Here is a 22,828-nt window from a genome sequence, read left to right on the forward strand (position 1 = left end):
TGTTCAGATATGACACACTTTATTCAATTTATGACAGTTTGGTTTCTAATTTAGGTGCACACAAGTTGTTTACATCCTGTCTTAAAATGTATAGTTACACTTTATCTCTGATCTTATCAAACCGTTTGCTTTTGGCATTACTGTAGTTTCTTTACTGCTTAGTTACTTCCTTTGAGTTTAGGCCCTACTTTTTTGACTACTTTTTCTAGTTTCATATGTTATATTAGGATTTATTCACTTTTTTAAATTTGTCATGTTATCAAATTTGCAAATGTATTAAAGCAGTGCTTCTTTTTTTGACACCTTTGCCATTTCCTGTACTAGAAACCATGTTGTGTGAAGGAGAAAGTGTCCTTGTGTGCAGCAGCAACTATCTTGTATGAGTTTGAGTTTCTTATCATTGCTCTGAAAAGATGACAATACATAAGTGAGCTTTGCTACATTCCTGACTATGTCCAATGAGAAATGCTTCGTCATGTTTGGTCAAACAAGAGAAACTGTTCCAGCGGAAACGTTGGCTCTTGGGACAGTTGTGGCCATAAGTGACTTTTTACGTGCACACAAGATAGTCACATGTGAATGCAAGGGGCCTCATTTATCAACCGCACGTACGCACAGGTGTGTGTGTATGTAATGCGTAAGAACATTACCACGCAAAGTGTGGAATTTACCAACGTGCACTTACACTTAGGAATGTGTGTGAATATAAGCACAGCTCTGGCCATGCTTACCAACAGAATCTAGTGGTAGAAGAGCCATACTACAAATAAAAAGCATTTAGGAGTGTCACAGTATGCATCACACAATCAACATCCACACGTGTCCAGTGTTTCTTTTTATTAGAAAACACTCATTCATTTTTCTAGTTTTAAACGGACAAGTTGCCCAATTGGTGTCAAACCCGATAAAAGACCGCTGTGACAAATGTTTGAAATATAGTGCTGTGGCGTATCTTGCGTTACTGGAAGACTTGGCAAACAATGCGCTCAAAGATGGCGCTGATCTGCTTGGCGAGGGCACAGAGCGGCTTCTAAGTAGGTGCCGCATCCCTAAAAATGTACTGTTGGATTTGTGTCGTGATATCCGTGACCTTCTCCAATGCAGCATTTTTGCCTTTTGTTTGTAATTCGTCCTGCCCTGAGTGAACCAAACAATATTTGTTGGTTGGATTCAACCTCATCTACCAGTAGCTTCATTTCACGGTTTGAGAAGTTCTTCTTCTTTGCCATTATTACGGTGAGGGACTAACACATTCACGTGGTTGATAAAGGGATCTGTTGTTACCATATATGGTTAATTGGAGAGGTTTCTGAATGCATTGGCCTAAGTGTGAACGAGCATGGTGGTTAAGAACAGGTGGGATTGGCTTGCGCACGTTTGATACATACAGATCTTGTTTTTGTTCTTAAGCACATACTAAATTTCATTCGCAAGACAGAATTTAGAACATTTGCTACGCACTGTTGATAAATGAGACCCAAGGAACCTTGTATTGAAGATAAGATAATTTTCTGATTAAAGAGACTCGCAACAGTTTGTAGTGCACACTAAATATCTTTGAGTTAGCCATAGACACATTCTTGCAAGGGCTCTAGACTAACGTCTGAACCGTCCTCACATGACGTGTGTGTAAACACCTGTTGATGTTACATTCAGACTCCATCTGTACAGGTCTGCGCTGGGAGCTTGGGTTGGGTTGGGGGATTAAAGCGTTGATTAAAGCTCTGAGGTGGTCTCTATAGGTTGTTGAGCTCCAAAAGGGTTTGGTCCAACACCTGGTGCATGTCCAGGTTCTCCTCTTTGGCCTGGGCCAGTTTCTCTGGGGGAGGAAACAAAGTCACAAGGGTGAGTATTTAAATACATTTCCTGTCTGGAACTGGAGATACAGAAAATCCCGAGGCCCTCAAATTCTACACAGTCTTACCATAAAAGGACAGCATTAAAACCAAGGCACTATTGTTGAAGAAAATATTAAAAATCCTTTATTGATGCAGCTAATGCACAGCAAAAGAATACACATTTTTTTTACCTTTTGCTATGAATTAGCTGCATCAATCAGGGTTCAACAATAAGGGTTGCCCGATGGCCCGAGGCAAACGCAAAGTCGGGCAAGTAAATCAAACAATCCACTTGCCCGTTTTTTTTTTTTTTTTTTCTTGCACCCCCACGTCAGTGAACGCTTGTTGACTGATTTGATTTGAACGTGCCGTTGGCCAATCAAGAATTGAGTTTGCGCTTGCCGCTTTGGACAGTTTTTCCCCCCAATTGTTTAATGCTTTTGATGATTTTTTGACTAAATTTTCTGCATTGTTGCTTTTTACGTTTTTTACCTGGGTTTCTTTACGCTATTTTTGACGTTTTTTTCCCGAAAAAACATGCCAGCAAAAATAGACTTTGGGCAAGTAGAATTAGTTTTTACTTTCAGAAAAAAAGAGTGCCTTGGTTGTCATGCTGTTCTGATACTATTGGGTTACCACGGCACCAAAGAGCACCTTGTGAGACTTTTTTCAACCACCACCAAAAAGAAGCGCTCCTTTACCATAAAAGGGTGTGCTCAAAAGACAGACGAGAAGCTAAATTTGGCAGTTTCCGAGGTTTAAAAGAGAATAATTAAATGCTGCTGGAGAACGTCGCAAACCTATTTAACGCTACACTACATTTTTCAATGATACTTTATTTTACAAAACTATAATTTCCTCAGAAGTTTCCTGGAAAAAAAACAATGTCTTTTGGTACTGATCATACTGGGGCAAGTCTGGATCAACAGAAGCACATTTACCAGGTTAAAGACTGACATCTTGATGTCCTTTGCCCCTCACCTTCTGCTCTCTGTGTTGCCGTTCTTAAAATCCCTTTGCTACAGGAAACAACAACCTTCAACAAGCAAGCCATGCGCTAAAAATGGCAGGTTTTGAAGAAAATTTGGATTGGCAATAAGGCAGGCCTGCCAAAGATTATGTTTAGGGCAGTTCCTCTCTAACTGGGACGTTTTGGGAGCGATTGGTGGGATTGCTGTGGATGAAGTACACACGGAGCTAATGAGGTTTAACCATGTATCCAGCTCTTTTCTTTTTTGGAGGCTTTTCCGCCTTTATTTTGACAGGACAGCTAGGTGAGAAAGGGTAGAGAGAGAGAGAGAGGAAGACATGCAGGAAATTGTCACAGGTCGGATTCAAACCCTGTACCTCTGCATCAAGGCATAAACCTCTCAGTATATGTGCGCCTGCTCTAACACTGACCCAACCCGGCCACGTATCCAGCTCATTTAAATAGCTCACATTACTGTATTGTGTCAAACTTGTGTTAAACTTCATTTAATATGTGCAAATGTTGAACCAAAACAAGTTCCTTCCTGAGACTATTTAGCAGAGCTGAGTCCGGAGCTTAGCGCCGCTCAAGACCATTGTGATTGGTTTAAACAAAACAGAGCGGTTTTTTTTCTCCTATCCCAGAATGCATCTGTGGTGCAGCCAGACCTTACTCCACAGCACTGTGGAGACAGAGCTGGCAATGCGAGACTACACAGTTACAGATGTCTGAACTGATGTTCATCTGGCAATTCTGGCAGTTAAACTGGGCATTATAATTGCCTTTAATTAGTACCAGATTAAATACATAGATTATTCCGGGAACTTTCCAGGAAACTATGAGCAAATTATGAACTATAAAATAAAGTCTTACCTGTATTTCTCAGTTGTTTTAGCTCATTTTCAAAAAGACTTTTTCCAGTAATTCTAAATACGGAACTGAACCCACTATTTATACTGTGCAACACAAAACCGTTTCCAACTGCAAAACCAACTTAAAAACTACAAAACTTGTTTGAAAATGAAATGAATTAAAGCATAACTGTCACAATGCAATCGGCCTGTCACCGATTGAAGCAAGGCAAGCCAGTCTATGCATAGTCTCATGACAGTGTGTCCATGTAGTTTTCTTTACACTGAGACTTATGTATAGATGTATAGAGACTATAGTAAATCCAACCGAATACTAGCCATCAAACTCGTGCCACACAGACACATCAAGCAATTATATAAAAGGTTTATCAGTATGTTTGTTACTCACAGTATGTACCTGACACTGCAAATGTAGCGATGCATTGTACTGTTCCCACAGCTATCACATAAAGAAACATGGTTTACAGATCATCTAATACAAATGCAGGCGGACCTGAGAATCTTCTCTCTCTGGGTCCAGGCTGCACGCCTAGTGGCACTCATGACTCTTTCCAGGACAAGCCTGGGCCCTGTGTATTAAATTCTTCTTAAATCTATGTTGTGATAGGTAATAGAAAAAGAATGGTGAATCTGCAAAGTAAGAAAAAGAAGCACTTAACTGCCAACTTAGCAAATTTAGCATCCATTCCTCGTCAGCAACAACCTGTCCCAAAAAAGTATTTTAACACAATAACACTAGCCTTACTAAATGTCAGGTCTTTGGCAGGTAAATCATTTTTAATCAATGATTTTATTATTAAGCACAATCTTGATTTTATGTTTTTAACTGAAAACTGGTTAGACCATAATAACAGTGCTGCTGTTCTTATAGAGTCAGCTCCCCCTAACTTCAGTTTTATGAGTGAGCACAGAGTGAACAAGAAAGGAGGTGGAGTCGCCATTTTGTTTAATGACTCATTCCAATGTACTCAAATATCTTATGTAAACTTTGCTTCTTTTGAATATGTGGCACTTCAGCTAAGGTCCTCCCCTCAAACTATATTTCTAAATATCTACAGGCCACCTAAATACTGTGCATCCTTCTTTGACGACTTTACTGAACTGCTGTCTATAATCTGTATTAACTTTGATTGTGTAGTTATTGCTGGTGATTTCAACATTCATGTTGATAAGCCCCAGGATAGAGGGACCAAAGAACTGTGTTGTATTTTTGAGAACTATGGACTGACTCAGCATGTGACGGAGCCCACACACAACAAGGGGCACACTCTGGACTTGATTATCTCCAAGGGTTTGAACATTTCCAAGGTTGTGGTGACTGATGCTGAGTTAGTAGCTAATTTCAACTGTAAAATTACAAATGTTATTGATGCCATTGCTCCCACTAAGGTCAAAGCTGTCTCTGGTAAGAAAAGATCTCCATGGAGAAATGTCATACTGGTAAGAACCGAAAAAAGAGAGTGTCGAAAAGCAGAACCCAGGTGGCGAAAAACTAATCTCCAGGTCCACTACAACACTTATAAAGAGAGACTTCGCATTTATAATTCGGAACTCAGGAATGCTAGGCGGTCCTTCTTTTCGGACATTATTGCCAAAAATAATAATAATTCACGTGCTTTGTTTGCTACTGTCGATAGGTTAACAAACCCTCCAGTACCAATAGCATCTGGACTTTTATCCACTGAGGCCTGCAATGATTTTGCCACTTTCTTCAACGACAAAATTCAGAAAATTAGACAAACAGTCAGTTCTTCCATATCGAATACAGAGTTTGTGTTGTCACAGTGTCCAGGCAAAACAAATTCCAATATGACCCAATTCCATATGATTAACCGTAAAAACCTGGAGGACATTATACAACATGTTGTATAATGTTGCCTTGATATTCTACCGACAGGCCTTTTCAAAAATGTTTCGAATTGTTTGGCTTCAGATCTTCTGCAGATTGTAAACACGTCTCTTCTTTCAGGTATCTTCCCACAGGCCCTGAAAACTGCAGTCATCAAGCCACTCTTAAAAAAGAACAATCTAGACACGTCACTAATGAGCAACTACAGGCCGATATCAAACCTTCCATTTTTAAGTAAAATCATTGAAAAAACGGTTTCTTTACAACTCACCCTTTTCTTGTCACTAAACAACAGTTTTGATGCCTTCCAGTCGGGTTTTCGATCACAGCACTGAGACAGCTCTTGTTAAAGTCTTTAATGACATCCACTTAAACACAGATAGTGGCAAAATTTCAGTCTTGGTATTACTTGATCTCAGTGCTGCATTTGATACGGTAGATCATGACATATTACTAGACAGGTTGGAAAACTGGGTTGGCATTTCTGGCTCAGTATTAAAGTGGATTGAGTCTTATTTAAAGAATAGGGACTACTTTGTGTCAATAGGAAATTATACATCTGAGCATACAAATATGACGTGCGGGATTCCCCAAGGCTCAGTTCTGGGGCCTCTCCTGTTTAACATCTACGTGCTTCCACTGGCTCAGATTATGGAAAACAATAAAATAAGCTACCATAGTTATGAGGATGACACACAAATGTATATAACCTTATCGTCAGGGGACTACAGTCCAATACAACAACTGACTAAGTGCATTGAACAAATTAACGACTGGATGTGCCAGAATTTTCTTAAATGACGAAAAAACTGAGGTGGTTGTTTTGGAGCAAAAGAGGAACGATTAAAAGTCAGCACTCTGCTTCAAATGACAATGTTAAAAACAACAGACAAAGCCAGAAATCTTGGTGTAGTCATGAACTCAGACCTGAATTTTAACAGCCACATTAAGAAAATTACAAAGTCAGCCTATTACCACCTTAAAAATATATCAAGGGTTCTATGATCTATCAAAGGACTTATGTCTCAGCAGGATTTGGAAAAATCAATCAGACAGCTGCAGCTGATTCAGAACGCTGCTGCCTGAGTTCTCACTAAGACCAAGAAAGTGGATCACATCACTCCAGTACTGAAGTCTTTACACTGGCTTCCAGTGCCTCAAAGAATTGATATCAAAATACTTTTGCTGGTTTATAAATCACTAAACAGTTTAGGGCCAAAATACATTTCTGATCTGCTACTACACTATGACCCACCCAGACCTCTCAGGTCGTCTGGGACAGGTCTACTTGTTGTCCCCAGAGTCAGAACTAAACAGGGGGAAGCAGCATTCAGTTTTTACGCTCCACATATCTGGAACAAACTCCCAGAAAACTGCAGGTCCGCAGCAACTCTCAGTTCTTTTAAATCAAAGCTAAAGACCTATCTTTTTGATGTTGCCTTTCTTTAAATAACTGTTCATTTGTTAGACTGAAGTTACATTGATGACACTGTATGACATTCTATAACTGCTCTTTAATGTTTAATTTCTTATACTGCACTGTAACCTTTATTCACGTATTTTATCTCTCAGTTCTTATACTGCACTGTCAATTTTATTCTTGTCTTTTATCTAGTGGTATTTTTGAACAGATAACGGTCATATTTCTGAGAATTTCTCCAAGGCAAGTGTGACATAGATTAGAACTCAAAAAACACGGGTGTGACAATAGATTATCCATACAAGGACCACGTCTGTGAACTGGTCAGATTTAGTCTGTGAACTAGGTCAATAAGAAGGACAACGTCTGTGAACTTGTCAGATATTTCTGTGAACTTATCGAGAGACAGACTGTGAACTGTCCCGGATTTAGCAAGGTTTACCGAGATTAAATTAAGCTTTGTAGTGACGGCTACATCGTAGTGAAAAGTAGAACTACTGCAATCTTGTAATGGGTAACGAAAACACCAAGTCACTTTTTTTTTTTTTTTAATCATTTTTACCTGCACTTTAATGTTTTAATTTGTTTTTTAATTGTTTTTAATTGCTCTTTAAAGTTTTATGTAAAGCATTTTGAATTGCCCTGTTGCTGAAATGTGCTATACAAATAAAGCTGCCTTGCCTTGCCTTCTGTTGACTCAGCAAATAGAGAAGGAAAAGCAGCTGTGATGTAGGGGTGTGTGACAATCTTTGAAGGGACAACAGTTGTCTCACTTTGTTACAGTGTCATATTGGACAATGTGAGGGCTGGGGTGTTGAAATTAATCATTGCACTGATGCATCGTAATGCAGACGATTCTGCATCGATGCAGTGACAGACCCTAATCGATATGTTGATTTTCCGGTCACTGCTTTTTTAGTTTTTTGCCTTTTGTCTGTTTTCTCTGCTGTGTTCAGACGCCGCTACATTCAGGAAAGTGTCTTTTTTAAGAGCAGATACAATAATACATATAGTCTCGCATTGCCAGACCTTCCTCTACAGCGCTGCGGAGGAGGGTCTAGCTAGTCCACACAGCATTCCGGGCTGGGAGAACAACGTGCACTGGTTTATTGACATTTCTTTAAACCAATCACAATCGTCTTGGGCAGTGCTAAGCACGGGAAAAGCCGCGGGGCCTCTGCAAGGAACTTGTTTTGGTGGAACGTGTACATTCAAAAGTTGTTTTAGTCATGCAACAGAAAACTCAGACTGGACAGATAGTCCATTTGAACGAGCACATGTTCCACCAAAGCAGAGCAAAGCACAAGTAGACAGATACACAGAATGGAAACGGAATGAGGCGAAGGGACAGGAAACAGAAAAGTACAACAAAAAGAACTAACTAAATGACCAGGAGTCACTGGTGTTAAGCAGGATTTATGCTTCTGCGGGGGCTTTCATTTTGTATATATTTGTCTCTGTTTCGGTATTTATTGTTTATTCGTATTAATGTTTAATATGCTTGTTTTTATGTATGCACCCAATCACCAAGGCAAATTCCATGTAGTTCCACTACTGTGGTAATATTTCTGATTCGGATTCTTTACGCAGCGCTTACGCCGCAGCCTACGTAAGTGGCCTGAGGTCTATACTTTTGCGCTGGTGTCTGCTAGGGCTGGGTGTGGTTCAAACATCTTCGATACCAGTACCAATTCCAATATCATGACTTTGATACCAGTACCTAAACTATACCAATTTTAGAGTTTTTCCTGCTAGTCTCTACGATGTGTAATGTCGAGACAGCCAATCATAAACATTATTAGATCTTGGTAGAAGCATGCTGCGTGCTGATTGGCTCACTGACTCTGATGAGATTGACTCCTTATTGAAATTGGGTGTTGAATGATGACGCATTTTTCGATACTAGCTACTTTAGAGGCAGTTCCATCGGTGCCTAAAAAGTATCGAATTAGGTACCCAGCCCTAGTGTCTGCGTTGTTGTAGCGTATCTGTTTAAGAGAATAGCAGGGCCGGCATATGTGTGTGTGTGTGTGTATAGCGGTTAGAGAAGTGGAGAGTGATGGTGTTATTTATCTTCAGAGTGAGTAGTGACTCTAGAGTCCTAGTGAGAGAAACAAAGTGTCTCCCCTGTTCTTTCTGACCATGGTGGGAAATCTGGAGCAGGAGAAGTTAACCCTCTCTTTGATTTCATGTTGTTTATGGAGAAGGAGAACCAGGAAATGAGTCAGGGGGGAAATGCAAAGCTACCAAGCCACGGCCAAGCAGAACAATCACAGTTGTGTCAGTTGTGGTCTGCATTGCCGCGACAGGAAGTAAAACATTTTTGAGAGGTGCACGTCAGGCTACGGTGTAAGGTCCGTATCTCCACGCACCTACGTACGTAACCACGGCGTGGATTTAACGCAGAAGCATAAATCAGATGTTACTCTCGTCACATCAGCTGGTTACTGCAGCTCACCTGAGCACAAGTAACTAAAGCTAAAGCAAACAAACAAGTTTCAACTCCAAGCTCAGTCAGAATTAACGCCGCAGACCGGGTTCAAATAACACACTAACTGACTGAAGTCATGCTCCACTCAACACCTCTGTATACAACACATGCCAGAGATCATGCCTAACAAACACTTCCTAGATCAAAAGGGTTTTTAGTTGAATGGTTAATTATTAGTGCATTCTGGTAACCCTCTGGAAGCCATGTTAGAAGTCCACACTTCCTGGAAACTTGTGCTTTTCTATGTCTCTGACTTGGATGTCTTAAGAAAAATCTGATTGTTTCGCCACTTACAAAGTCTTACTGTTAACTCTTTTTCAAACCCAGAAACATATGTTGTAGAACAACCCTTCCAACTTGCTACTAGTCACCAGTGGTGGAACAGGTACCGTCCAGTGCTTAGCACCGCCCAAGAGGATTGTGATTGGTTTAAAGAAACGCCAATACAATGGAGCATGTTTTTCTCCCATCCTGTAATGTTGTGTGGACTATTGCGAGACTAAGGAAAACTCTGGCTGTGTGAGTGGCACCTGCAGGTAGATATGAAGTTTGAAATGTGCATTAGCTTTTATTCAAAGCTTTAGGGAGGGAACTGAAATATATCCTTATGTGGGACTATAATTATATTACTATTAATAAAGTTTATATACACCAGTGATAGATGTGTCAAAGGAGGGTGTAGAAAAAAATCACGATACATATGATTTTAGAGCGAAAGCAGAAAATGCTGAAAATCCATCTTAATGTTCTTCTTTACCAATACAATAAATGTGATGTGCATTCTTTTTAATTAGTTACAATTAGTTTTTAGAAATGTCTCATGATCTCTAGAAGTGTATTATTCAACTTTTGTTTTTGTTAAAGAAGAAAAGAAAATCGCCATACTCAGTGCTATCGAATCCCAATACTTCTAGATATACAAATTGAATTGGCACCCTTGTATCGTGAAATAATCAAACTGGGGCAAAAGCATATCGTCCCATATCGCCTTGATTATGTCTGGACAAAGCAATCTGTTCTGAGACTGACTATTACACTTCAATGGCCCTGTCTGTGGCCCAGACGTGGTATTAACATGCGTCTTGGGTGATCCAATCAGTCGACAGTGGAAACTAAAGGGGACAGCTCTAAGTACAGGTGAGAATGCACCAAGGATGCATTGAGAACAAATTGGCTACGTTCAGACTGCAGGCCAAAGTAACCCAAATCTGTTTTGTTTTTTTTGTCATATGTGACAGTGTGAACAGCCCAAGCCTCGTGGCATCTGATGTTTTCCAGTTCTGATTCGGGCCACTTTAACTTCTTTTTAAAATGCGACCTCAGACTGGACAGTCGGAATTCATGCGACGTCACTCTAGCAGCAGTTCTCAAACCTGTTACTCAAAGGTCCGCATCAGATTTTTAATCCAGCTCAGAGGTCCGGAACCATTGGCCATAACAAAACAACATTTAATCAACTCACTTTTTAATTTTAAGCAACATACAGTATATTCAAGTTGAATACTCAGTTTTCCTGCTCAACTTTTAGACCGATTTGGATACCATTACATGGACTTCGCTACTGGTACCAAACGGTAGGTTTTTTCTAGCTTCATGCAGTAAAATAATTCTTTTTTGTTTACATATTATTCAGCATTTTGTGTTGATTTTTGTGTGCAAATTCAACATCACCAACAATTTATCGTTCAAGAGAAAAATTATTTCGAAACAGCAAACGTTACACTTCATAAGGTATTGCACTCATCACACAAGGTTTATTGGCTCGGTCCAGGTTGACTCACCATTTGGTCCGGAAGCAGACCTTGGTCCGGACTTTGAGAAACCCTACTCTAGAGCGACCATCATCATTCACAATTCTGCGCCGAGAACAGCAAGACCCCAGGAACAGTGCCAGGCTTAGCGGCCAATGGTGGAATTGCAACGTTATGGGATGAACCTCTGGCCCAGAAACACTTTTTCCATAGACCTTACATGGTGAAAAATACTCTATACTCATATATATCAGCGAATAAATGTTTTTGAGGTACATCAACTTACCAGTCTGAACACTTAAATAGTCCTTACTTAAATCATTATGTTTTAAAAGTTGTGGCATGCACTAATAGCCAAATACAGAGTTATGAACGTGCATAGTTAAAGCGAGCCAACCCACGGTACTGCGCCCAGCTGAGCAACCCTGTACTGCAGGCTCATATGACGGTTCTCCCGAAGTCCTGTAGCTGTAATAATCAATATAACGGCTGTAATTAATCTTTTGTATTATCTTATAATCCATCCGAGGGCTGTATGCTGTAAAGCCTGTAACGTGGATGTAACGTTATTAACGTCTCTGTTCCCAAACTGCTGGCTATTGGCTAGTAGCTGGCGGTAGCTAGTAGCACAGCATAACAATTACATCTCCCTTGTTCTCTTAATGAATCCAGGGATCGCCTGTAGACAATAACCCATGCTATGTGAATGTTCATCATCAACCACTGTTTCTGTACAACAGACTGTATGAGAAATATACTGGCTGTGTTCGAAAAGTCCTTTTCCTAACCACTTTTCCTTAACCGTGATGGTAAACGTAATGAGGTCAAGGAAAGGTGTGAAGGAGAATTCAAAAGGAATTAGGTAAAGACAACTGTGGTGTTGTTTCATGCAGGCTTAATAAACTTTGACAACCTGGTGGAAAATATTACTTCATCACCATTTTCATCTTGTTCTGCATTAATTATGTCGTTTCATGTGAGGCACTCACTGCATGTCATTCTGTTATTATAAAACACTGAGCTGTAGGCTGTTTCTTGTATGAAAGGTGTTCAGCAAATAAAGTTTATTTTCAATATTGGTTGCTAACGCTCACCCTGCTGCCTACTAATTTTTATCCACATGAATCCCGATTAGGATGATTGTATGGAAATCATTGTTAAATGTATGCAAGATAAGTGGGTGGGGATGGTGCAGTGGATTTGACGCATGCCTTTGGTGTGGGAGACCCGGGTTCGATTCCCACTGCAATACATCAACCAATGTGTCCCTGAGCAAGACACTTAACCCCTAGTTGCTCCAGAGGAGCAACCTCTGACCTATATAGAAATTGTAAGTTGCTTTGGATAAAAGCGTCAGCTAAATGTAATGTAAAGATAAGCAGAACGTGTTAGATCTACTGCAGGCGTCATATTCTATGTTACAAGGGTTAGATGGTTGTGTGTGTGACAGAAATACATTATTAATGAGGACAATATTCTCTACACTGTAAACACAGCGGAGCTGTGCGCATTTATGCACGTAGCACAAATGATTGAGACCATTTTGGCGAGATTTGGACATTAATGGTGGGGCTGGGTGATGTCACTGGCCAGAAAATGGAAAGTTGAATTACTTAAAACCCTTAACAGCCCAAACGATAATTTTTACGACATAAACCGGCACAAACGTAGCACAAACGAATAGCAGTGTTTTTAATAATTTTTTGAATGACATGGGGGGCCACACTTCACGCAGGTCCGTTACTATTGTTGCTGTTTAAATGTCCCACGATATCAATTACAGTGACACATTTACTAAAAAAACTGCCTTACTTATCATTACACTAAATCTTTGAAGAAAACACTGATACATCACTACAATGCATCATTTAAAAGCAATAGCCTAGAGGGACTGTAGAGAGGATGCAAATAACTTATTTGGGTGGGTGTGGGTGGGGGATTTCAGATCATTTATTTGAATGTCGTCAGAGCCGATCCGCGCAACTGTCACATAATATTCCTACTTTTACACATGGTCATAATAATGTAGTCATATCTGTAGTGACCTTTTAAAGGGGTGATAGAATGATTATATAGGGTATTTCACACTGTTCCTTATGGTCTCCTAATGGGGTATGTAACATTGGTTGGGCTGAAAATGGTCTGGTTGATATTTTATGGGCCCTTATGCATCCCTGTGTTTTGGCCCTATTTGTAACAAGAGCTTTTCTTCCAAATATGGTATGGTCATGAATATTTAGATGAGCTGCGCGCTGATTGGTTGAGCGACTTGCCATACGCACATATTAGAGACGCGCGCTGATTGGTTGAGCGAATCCCCAATACACATACATTAGAGAAGCGACAGAATCTCATATTCCAGACACTGCAATGTTTCATTACCAAATTCACTTCGTGAGTTTTTTGCGAGAAATCAACTATATAAAGCTGAAATATGGGCGCGCTTTTACAAAATTTGATGGCTAATTGCAAATTTGGTAAGACGTGTCGGACTTTAGGAGCTCCACACAGTCTGACGAGAACGGCAGCCTGCTGGGCTCCATACCCAGCGCAAAGTCACCCTTTGTGGATACTGCACTACGGGCTCCCGGCCAGCTGCCGGCATAACTATAATATATTTACGGTTTGAATTTCGCACACCACTTTGATTTTAAGGCATTTTTATGAACGCGAGGTGTCTTTGTAGGACCAGCAGCTGCTTGCTATATGTCCCATTCATTACAATGGGGAAATACCGCAGCTAGCTAGCTACACTGTCGCCATAACTAAATTATATTTACAGTTTGAATTTCGTCCGCCACTTATACAACATCATTCCCCAATGTCTTATAAAGCTAACCGCGTCCTGACGTGATTTTAAGGCATTTTTATGAACGCGGTGTGCGTCTGTAGGACCAGCAGCTGCTTGCTATATGTCCCATTCATTACAATGGGGAAATACCGCAGCTAGCTAGCTACACTGTCGCCATAACTAAATTATATTTACAGTTTGAATTTCGTACGCCACTTATATAACATCATTCCCCAATGTCTTATAAAGCTAACCGTTGTGTCCGGATTTGATTTTAAGGCATTTTTATGAACGTGAGGCGTCGTGTAGGACCAGCAGCGTGCTTGCAATATGTCCCATTCATTACAATGGGGAAATACCGCAGCTAGCTAGCTACACTTTCGCCATAACTAAATTATATTTACAGTTTGAATTTCGTCACGCCACTTATATAACATAATTCCCCAATGTCTTATAAAGCTAACCGGTTGTGTCCGATTTGATTTTAAGGCATTTTTAAGGAACGCGTGGCGTCTTTGTAGGACCAGCAGCTGCTTGCTATATGTCCCATTCATTACAATGGGGAAATACCGCGCAGCTAGCTAGCTACACTGTCGCCATAACTAAATTATATTTACAGTTTGAATTTCCGCCACGCCACTTATACAACATCATTCCCCAATGTCTTATAAAGCTAACCGTTGTGTCCGATTTGATTTTAAGGCATTTTTATGAACGCGGTAGCGCTTTGTAGGACCAGCAGCTGCTTGCTATATGTCCCATTCATTACAATGGGGAAATACCGCAGCTAGCTAGCTACACTGTCGCCATAACTAAATTATATTTACAGTTTGAATTTCGTCACGCCACTTATATAACATCATTCCCCAATGTCTTATAAAGCTTTCGTTGTTGCCGATTTGATTTTAAGGCATTTTTATAAGACGCAAGTAGGATCTTTGTAGAACAGACCGCTTGCTTATATGTCCCATTCATTACAATGGGGAAATATCGCAGCTTGCTCACTTTCGCATAACTAAAGTATATTTACAGTTTGAATTTCGTCACGGCATGAATATTACAGGTTCCTCAAGGTCTTACAAAGCTTAGCTAACACTTGTCCGATTTCGGATATCAAATGAATGTATTTTTGTGAATGTCAGAGTTAGGAGGAGGCTAGCTAGCTCTCATTGATGGACTCCATCTCACCGCGGCTCTATCAATGAGACTCGCGGACAAGAGGCTTTATTTCCCCGATTGTTTGTTTAAATAACTCAACACACATACCCATTATAAGATTAACTGGAACCTGCGGGCTGCGGTAAAAGATTGCGGGCGTAACAAGCTCGCTGACACTGCGGTCAGGGCGGCGATGTAGCAACCCAGGCATTACCAACACCGGCACTAAACTCCGACACACAGTCGGAGAAAATTTGCAATTAGCCATCCTTTTTCGTAAAGCGGCCCATATTTGAGCTTTATATGGTTGATTTCTCGCATAAAAAAGTTTCAGAAGTGAATTTTGTAATGGAATAGCAGAGATCTGCGTGACCTAGCTAGATTCAGAAGACTACCTGATCTCAGGTCAGTTGTGTAGCCTATGTAAATGTTGGGGCGTGACTGTTCTCTTAAGGTTCCGGATTTTGAGACGCTTGCGTAAGCAACTCAGCTTTGTTGGGATTCGCCCGTTTTCAGCGGCAGTTTCAAAATATGAGATTTTCATAGTAAAGGGGTGTCAGTGGGTCTTTGAGTTTCTATGTATGTCCTATTTACCCACCGAACTGCCGTTATTCAACTATGACAGGGTAAAATCGGTTTTGCATTCTATCACCCCTTTAACAAAACGTATATATATTGAAATAAGTCAGGGGGCGAACAGGTAACTTGATCTAAATAAACCAGTGTCCGGTGTGCTGTAAACACATGCTCACTGTCATGTTACTCACTGGAGAGAAGAGTAAAGTTCTCACATTAACCGGTTTATTACACCACTCTAACAGTGCCATAAACATTATAATTATCAAGGCCTATTAGATGTGTTGAAATGTCTCACAGAAAATAAAATGTATGCATGGTGCGTACAAGATTTTGGCGCTACTGTGCACCTTACATTGATTGTGAACGGCCAAATGGTGATGCATCGCTTTAAATTTTGCTGCTGCAAGGACTTGTGGGACGGCATTATCTTGTTTCCTTTCATAAATGATGGTCCAGTGTATCCTATGCTAAAGGAGGTAACAAAGGAAACATTGAAGCACCTTTCCTTATCACTTAGACATGTAAACATGTTCTAGTAGAAACCCAAAATACAAGTATGAATCCGTAAATCCATTTTAAGTCATGATTCTTTTCTTCAATTTGGAACCTGAGTGAGGTATTCAACAAACGATTTTCTACAAGGGGTTATATAGAGCAGTGGTTCCCAACCTGGGGTCCGGGCACCCCTCAGGGGGGCGGCAAAGATCACAGGGGGTGCGCAAGTCTTTATCTGGTTTGAGGTTGTTAAACAAATTATGATAATACAGATAATACAGCTTTTCTTAGACATGAGTAGGGGGGCGCCAAGGAAAAAAGGTTGGGAACCACTGATATAGAGTATATTTCAAATCTATAAAAACACTCCAAACTTCCTTATTTCTATTTACAACTACACAAAGCAGATGTTTATGATGCACACACTGCTTATACAGTATATATAAAATAGAGGAAGGAAACAAAAGAGAAAGAAGACAAGACTGGAAGGAGACAGAAAAGTCAAGAGAGCTTTAATAAATTTATTACAGAGCGGGAAGGGGAAAACGGGTTTACATGAATATTCAATAAAGAGAGGACATTAACTCAGTGAACCTGCAGACACAGCAGTGACTGGGTGAGCAATAACTCAACCCTCTGTACAAAGACTAGTGCTGCGTGACACAGGCACCACTTCCTGAAGCGTTTGTGGATTCAGCACATTGCATTTTTAGAATCTTCTAGCCCCTGATACCACTGTGGAATGGAACAAAACGACAGCGAGCAGGCGGAAAAGAGCTCAGACAGGAAGGAGAAGCAAAGAGGAAGTGAGAGCGGCTACAGTGTAGTCATGTCGTTGAGGGCCAGGTCCAGCTCCTCGCTGAGAGCCTTGCCCTTCAGCTTCTGAGCATACACTTCATCTGGAGGACACGCGCACACACACACACACGCGCACGCACACACACACACACACACACACACACACACACACACACACACACACACACACACACACACACACACACACACACACACACAACACACACACACACACACAAGTAGACAGATACACAGAATGGAAACGGAATGAGGCGAAGGGACAGGAAACAGAAAAGTACAACAAAAAGAACTAACTAAATGACCAGTGACTGGTGTTAAGCAGGATTTATGCTTCTGCGGGGGCTTTCATTTTGTATATATTTGTCTCTGTTTCGGTATTTATTGTTTATTCGTATTAATGTTTAATATGCTTGTTTTTATGTATGCACCCAATCACCAAGGCAAATTCCATGTAGTTCCACTACAGTGGTAATATTTCTGATTAATTACTCTTTACGCATCGCGCACGCCGCAGCACCCTACGTAAGTGGCCTGAGGTCTATACTTTGCGCGCTGGTGTCTGCTAGGGCTGGGTATGGTTCAAACATCTTCGATACCAGTACCAATTCCAATATCATGACTTTGATACCAGTACCTAAACTATACCAATTTTAGAGTTTTTCCTGCTAGTCTCTACGATGTGTAATGTCGAGACAGCCAATCATAAACATTATTAGATCTTGGTAGAAGCATGCTGCGTGCTGATTGGCTCACTGACTCTGATGAGATTGACTCCTTATTGAAATTGGGTGTTGAATGATGACGCATTTTTCGATACTAGCTACTTTAGAGGCAGTTCCATCGGTGCCTAAAAAGTATCGAATTAGGTACCCAGCCCTAGTGTCTGCGTTGTTGTAGCGTATCTGTTTAAGAGAATAGCAGGGCCGGCATATGTGTGTGTGTGTGTGTGTGTGGTAGAGCGAGTCAGAGAGTGATGGTGATTATCTTCAGAGTGAGTAGTGACTCTAGAGTCCTAGTGAGAGAAACAAAGTGTCTCCCCTGTTCTTTCTGACCATGGTGGGAAATCTGGAGCAGGAGAAGTTAACCCTCTCTTTGATTTCATGTTGTTTATGGAGAAGGAGAACCAGGAAATGAGTCAGGGGGGAAATGCAAAGCTACCAAGCCACGGCCAAGCAGAACAATCACAGTTGTGTGAGTTGTGGTCTGCATTGCCGCGACAGGAAGTAAAACATTTTTGAGAGGTGCACGTCAGGCTACGGTGTAAGGTCCGTATCTCCACGCACCTACGTACGTAACCACGGCGTGGATTTAACGCAGAAGCATAAATCAGATGTTACTCTCGTCACATCAGCTGGTTACTGCAGCTCACCTGAGCACAAGTAACTAAAGCTAAAGCAAACAAACAAGTTTCAACTCCAAGCTCAGTCAGACGAATCATGTCAGACCGGGTTCAAATACACACTAACTGACTGAAGTCATGCTCCACTCAACACCTCTGTATACAACACATGCCAGAGATCATGCCTAACAAACACTTCCTAGATCAAAAGGGTTTTTAGTTGAATGGTTAATTATTAGTGCATTCTGGTAACCCTCTGGAAGCCATGTTAGAAGTCCACACTTCCTGGAAACTTGTGCTTTTCTATGTCTCTGACTTGGATGTCTTAAGAAAAATCTGATTGTTTCGCCACTTACAAAGTCTTACTGTTACCTCTTTTTCAAACCCAGAAACATATGTTGTAGAACAACCCTTCCAACTTGCTACTAGTCACCAGTGGTAGAACAGGTACACAGATTCTATACCTAAGAAAATGTAGCAATATTACAGTGTAAAAGTACTTGTGGTACTTGGTATTAATAAGTTTAAGTTTAAGTTCAAGATGATCGTTTGGCTTTTTTCGCGTTTATCGGACAGTTGACAATGACGAGGCAGAGAGAAGGGGGGGGGGCACTTGGGTGGTAAATGAAAGGTCCCATGCTGAAATCAAACTGGCAAAGTTACGGTTGTGTGGCATGGGTGAATTTGAACTATTTAACGTACTGTTGGGTAGTTTAATCTATAAACCTAATCTATTAATCACTGATCAAATAGTCTGTATCATATACAATATGAAACTGTAAAGCATAGCTGGTTCATGACAATGTAAGTTTTCATTCTAGAAATGTTCTGTCAGAAAAGTCTGATAATGTATCTTTGCTGCTGCTGAAAGTTTCCCTGCTGCCTAAACACACACACTGCTATAGTGGTAAACCAATGAAGTAATGTTTACTTCACTGACCCCAGTACAGTGTGTTGGCATGGGTTTGTCCTTTTGGAGGCTAGGATTGCTCACACATGCCACCTGCTGGCTGTTTATCACTTGTTCACTTTTTATGCTTTTATTTATTTTCCCTGTTCTTATTCTACTTCTACACATTTTTTCTTTTAAAGATTTTTTTAGGGGCATTTTAGGCCTTTAATTTTCAGGACAGATGAAGAAATGAAGGGAGCGAGAGAGTGGGGAATGACATGCAGCAAAGGGCCGCAGGTCAGAGTCGAACCCAGGCCCGCTGCATTGAGGAGTAAACCTCTATATATGGGCGCCCGCTCTACCAACTGAGCTATCTGGGCGCCCTATTCTACACACTTTCTGTCATGTATTCTATTGTACTGTATGTAAAGCACTCTAATCAACCCTGTGTATGAAATGTACACAAAAAATTGGCCTGCGTTTAGAAGTTGAATGCAAACCACAGCCGGGTCCTAAACCACCGGGAGCAGGGCTCTGTCCAAGACGATGTCTGGATTAGTTTCCTCCTGATGTTTTGTGTTGTTCTTGACAAATATTCAAAAGACTAAAACGGCAAAGTCCAGCTGTCTCTGACTTGGTACTTGGTAAATGAGAATCTTCATGAAGCCACAGGCCTTTGAAAACTTTGCCCCGGCATGCCGGTTGGCCCAGCTCTTTGCTCTCACTCCACTGTTAATATGTTCCTAATTGTTGGCAAACATTTTCAGGTAAATGCCTGATATACTCCAAAACGGGCACAGTGCTCCTGTATGGAAGCCTGATTTATGGTTCTGCGGAGGCTCCACCCAGAGCTTTCTCCGTAGCCTATGTAAGTGGCCTGAAGTTTATATTTGTCCGTTGGTGTGTGCGTCAATTTCTTTAAGAGAATAGCAGGGCTGGCGCGTGTGTGTGGGGGAAAGTGTGTGGTAGAGCGAGTGAGAGTGTAGAGTAGTGACTCTAGAGTCATAGTGAGAGAAACAAAGTGTCTCCCCTGTTCTTTCTGACCACGGTGGGAAATCTGGAGCAGGAAAAGTTAACCCTCTCCTTGATTTCATGTTATTTATGGAGAAGGAGAACCAGGAAATGAGTCGGGGGAAATGCAACACTACCAAGCCCCAGCCAAGCGACGTGCGTAGTCCGACGTGTAGTAAAAGGTTTTTAAGCGGTGCACCTCAGGCTAAGGCATAGGGTCTGTATCTCAAGCATAGGGTCTGTATCTCCTACGCATCCATGGCGTTAATTTAACACTGGAGCATGAATTGGCCTTAAGGTCAAAGTATAACTCCTCGTCCACATAGTTGCCAACGTCTGTGAGGGTGTACAGGTATGTCTTGCGGACTTTTGTGCACAGCCTAAAATACATGACTGCAAGGACTGCACATGCAATCTGTACATTGAAACAGATCAACTGACGATAAAAACCCAAACAAGCACGTTTGTTTTGGAGGCTCAACTTAGGCACCATCAAAAGCTGAGGGTGGCATTTGAGAGCACCCAGGCACAATTTGACTGATTCCAGACACCATAAGCCTCTACAGATCTTCACATCACTGTGCTCATGAAGACCACAGGCCCACAGAGGTGAAAATGCCCAGAAATAATGCATCTCACTATCAACCTTCTGCCTTTGGATGAGTTAAACTGGTGACCACTGTATATTTACACACTAACAACAAGTTAATTCTCAAGTTGCATAACCAGGCACATGCAATGATTTAGATAGAGGTGATATGGTTATTCTAATCATCAATGGCTTCATCAGTCAAAACTGCAGTACACAGCTAGGATTGGGCATCGAGAACCGATTCCAACTTGGAGTCGTTTCAAAAATTACGATTTCCATGGAATCTTTTCTTTATTGCAATCATTTAGAATCTTTTTCAAATCAGATCATCGGTTCCAAATTTAATGCTCGCAAGTTTTGGTTTCCGTGGTGGCCGGCGTACTTCCAGGCGCTTGTTGTGTTGCAGCCACAGAGCACAGTTAGCTGCGCTCTAAAGTGTGGCTTTATTTTACGTTGGAAAAAGCCCGGTAAAACTGTAAATCACCACTGAATTAAAATCAAATGTTCCTCTTATCTGTGAAATAAGCATGTGACCCATTTTAACTCCACCCCTCAAAGAATCCGAATCAAGAATCGACAAGAACCAGAATTGAAAGGAAGAATCGGAATTGGAATCAGAATTGTTAAAATCGTTGCCCAACCCTGTTACCAAGTCAGTTCCAACAGAAGAACTGGAATTAGCGAAGCGGTTTGTTACTTTCACACGTTTCCAAGACATGTTTCTGCTGTCAGAGGAGCAGACCACAGGTGAGTGTTGAATACCTTCCAAATCATCGATGGTCTTCTCCAGCTTGGCCACAGACCTCTCTGCAAACTCGGCACGGGTCTCAGCCTGGGACACACACAAAGTAAGTAAGTCAAATTTATTTATATAGCACTTTACAGATACAAATCACAAAGTGCTTTACATAACACATACAATATGATACATATTAAAACACAGTGCAAAATTAAAATCACAAAGTAAAATTAAAATACAGTGCAGACAGGTCAACCAAATGCCTGTTTATAAAAGCAGAGACAGCAGATCGTATAAGAGGAGGCAGAGCATTCCAAAGTCTCGGTGCTACTGACTCGAGGGCTCGGTTACCACGGGTCCTAAACTGGGATTTGGGGGGGGGGGATTTGTTCCTGTTGCGAGTTGTACGTTTTATATTTTGTAAAAAAATTTAAATTAAAAAACAGTAACACTATAGAATTCTCACCTCTTTCAGTTTGTCAGTAAGAACTTTGATTTCTTCTTCGTATTTGTCCTCCTTTTGCGAGTACTGAAATCCAAAAATAAAAGGATTTTACAAAGTGCATTAAAAAATACATTCACAACTCCAGTATTCACTACTAAAAGGAGACAGACTTCATACATAGATGATTAATACACTACTATGCTGCATTACTTAAGGAGATTATTTGAATTTCTTTAAGAACGGCAAGTAGGATAAATATGCACAGTTGGGTGTGAAACACAAAAACAGAAAGAGTAAAATGTTAAGATAGCTGTAGAGCTTTTCAACTTTGTCATTATGTCACCTTAACCACAGTTTGTGCCTCTGATATGTTCATTATTATGGAAGCAAATAAAAGACATATGTATTGGAATTTTAACAGCCACTGAATACTTGATTAAAAATGAAATATTTTACTTTTAAACCATGCATCTGAATTTATTTGTTCTGCTATGTGAATTGTTCAACTTGAATTTGATAGACTGAATTGACGGATGTTTAATTCTAGATCTGAATTTGAACAGTCTCATTTTGAACAACGTGAATCTATTTTTTTTCTTTAGTTCTATAAACTTGAATTTATTCTAATTCAGCTTTTTTTAATTTGCAAATCAAGAAATGTCCTATTTTAAGTACAATATGACGTATTCAGTGGCTGTTAAAATGAAAAACTTTTTCTATACTTTGAATTTATGAACGTTCTGGATAAACTTGCTCCCCTGAAAACCACTACAGTCA

General features: G+C 40.6%; 1 protein-coding gene across 4 annotated transcripts in view; it reads right to left on the bottom strand.

Annotated features, from left to right (window-relative positions):
- The window catches only part of tpm2 (tropomyosin 2 (beta)), a 55,974-nt gene continuing 33,146 nt past the window's right edge, over positions 1 to 22,828 (bottom strand). For 2 of the 4 annotated variants that reach the window (XM_039780683.1, XM_039780682.1), the window contains exons 7-9: positions 22,073 to 22,135; positions 21,630 to 21,699; positions 1 to 1,819 (exon numbers count right to left, since the gene is read on the bottom strand). In XM_039780683.1, coding sequence (XP_039636617.1) covers positions 1,737 to 1,819; positions 21,630 to 21,699; positions 22,073 to 22,135 — 216 coding nt within the window. In that variant the 3' untranslated portion in view covers positions 1 to 1,736. Of the gene's footprint in view, positions 1,820 to 16,709; positions 17,114 to 21,629; positions 21,700 to 22,072; positions 22,136 to 22,828 lie in introns of those variants that run through there. The other 2 variants (XM_039780684.1, XM_039780681.1) reach the window with 1 other exon arrangement.

Source organism: Perca fluviatilis, chromosome 17, assembly GCF_010015445.1.
Source record: "Perca fluviatilis chromosome 17, GENO_Pfluv_1.0, whole genome shotgun sequence".
NCBI lineage: Eukaryota > Metazoa > Chordata > Actinopteri > Perciformes > Percidae > Perca > Perca fluviatilis.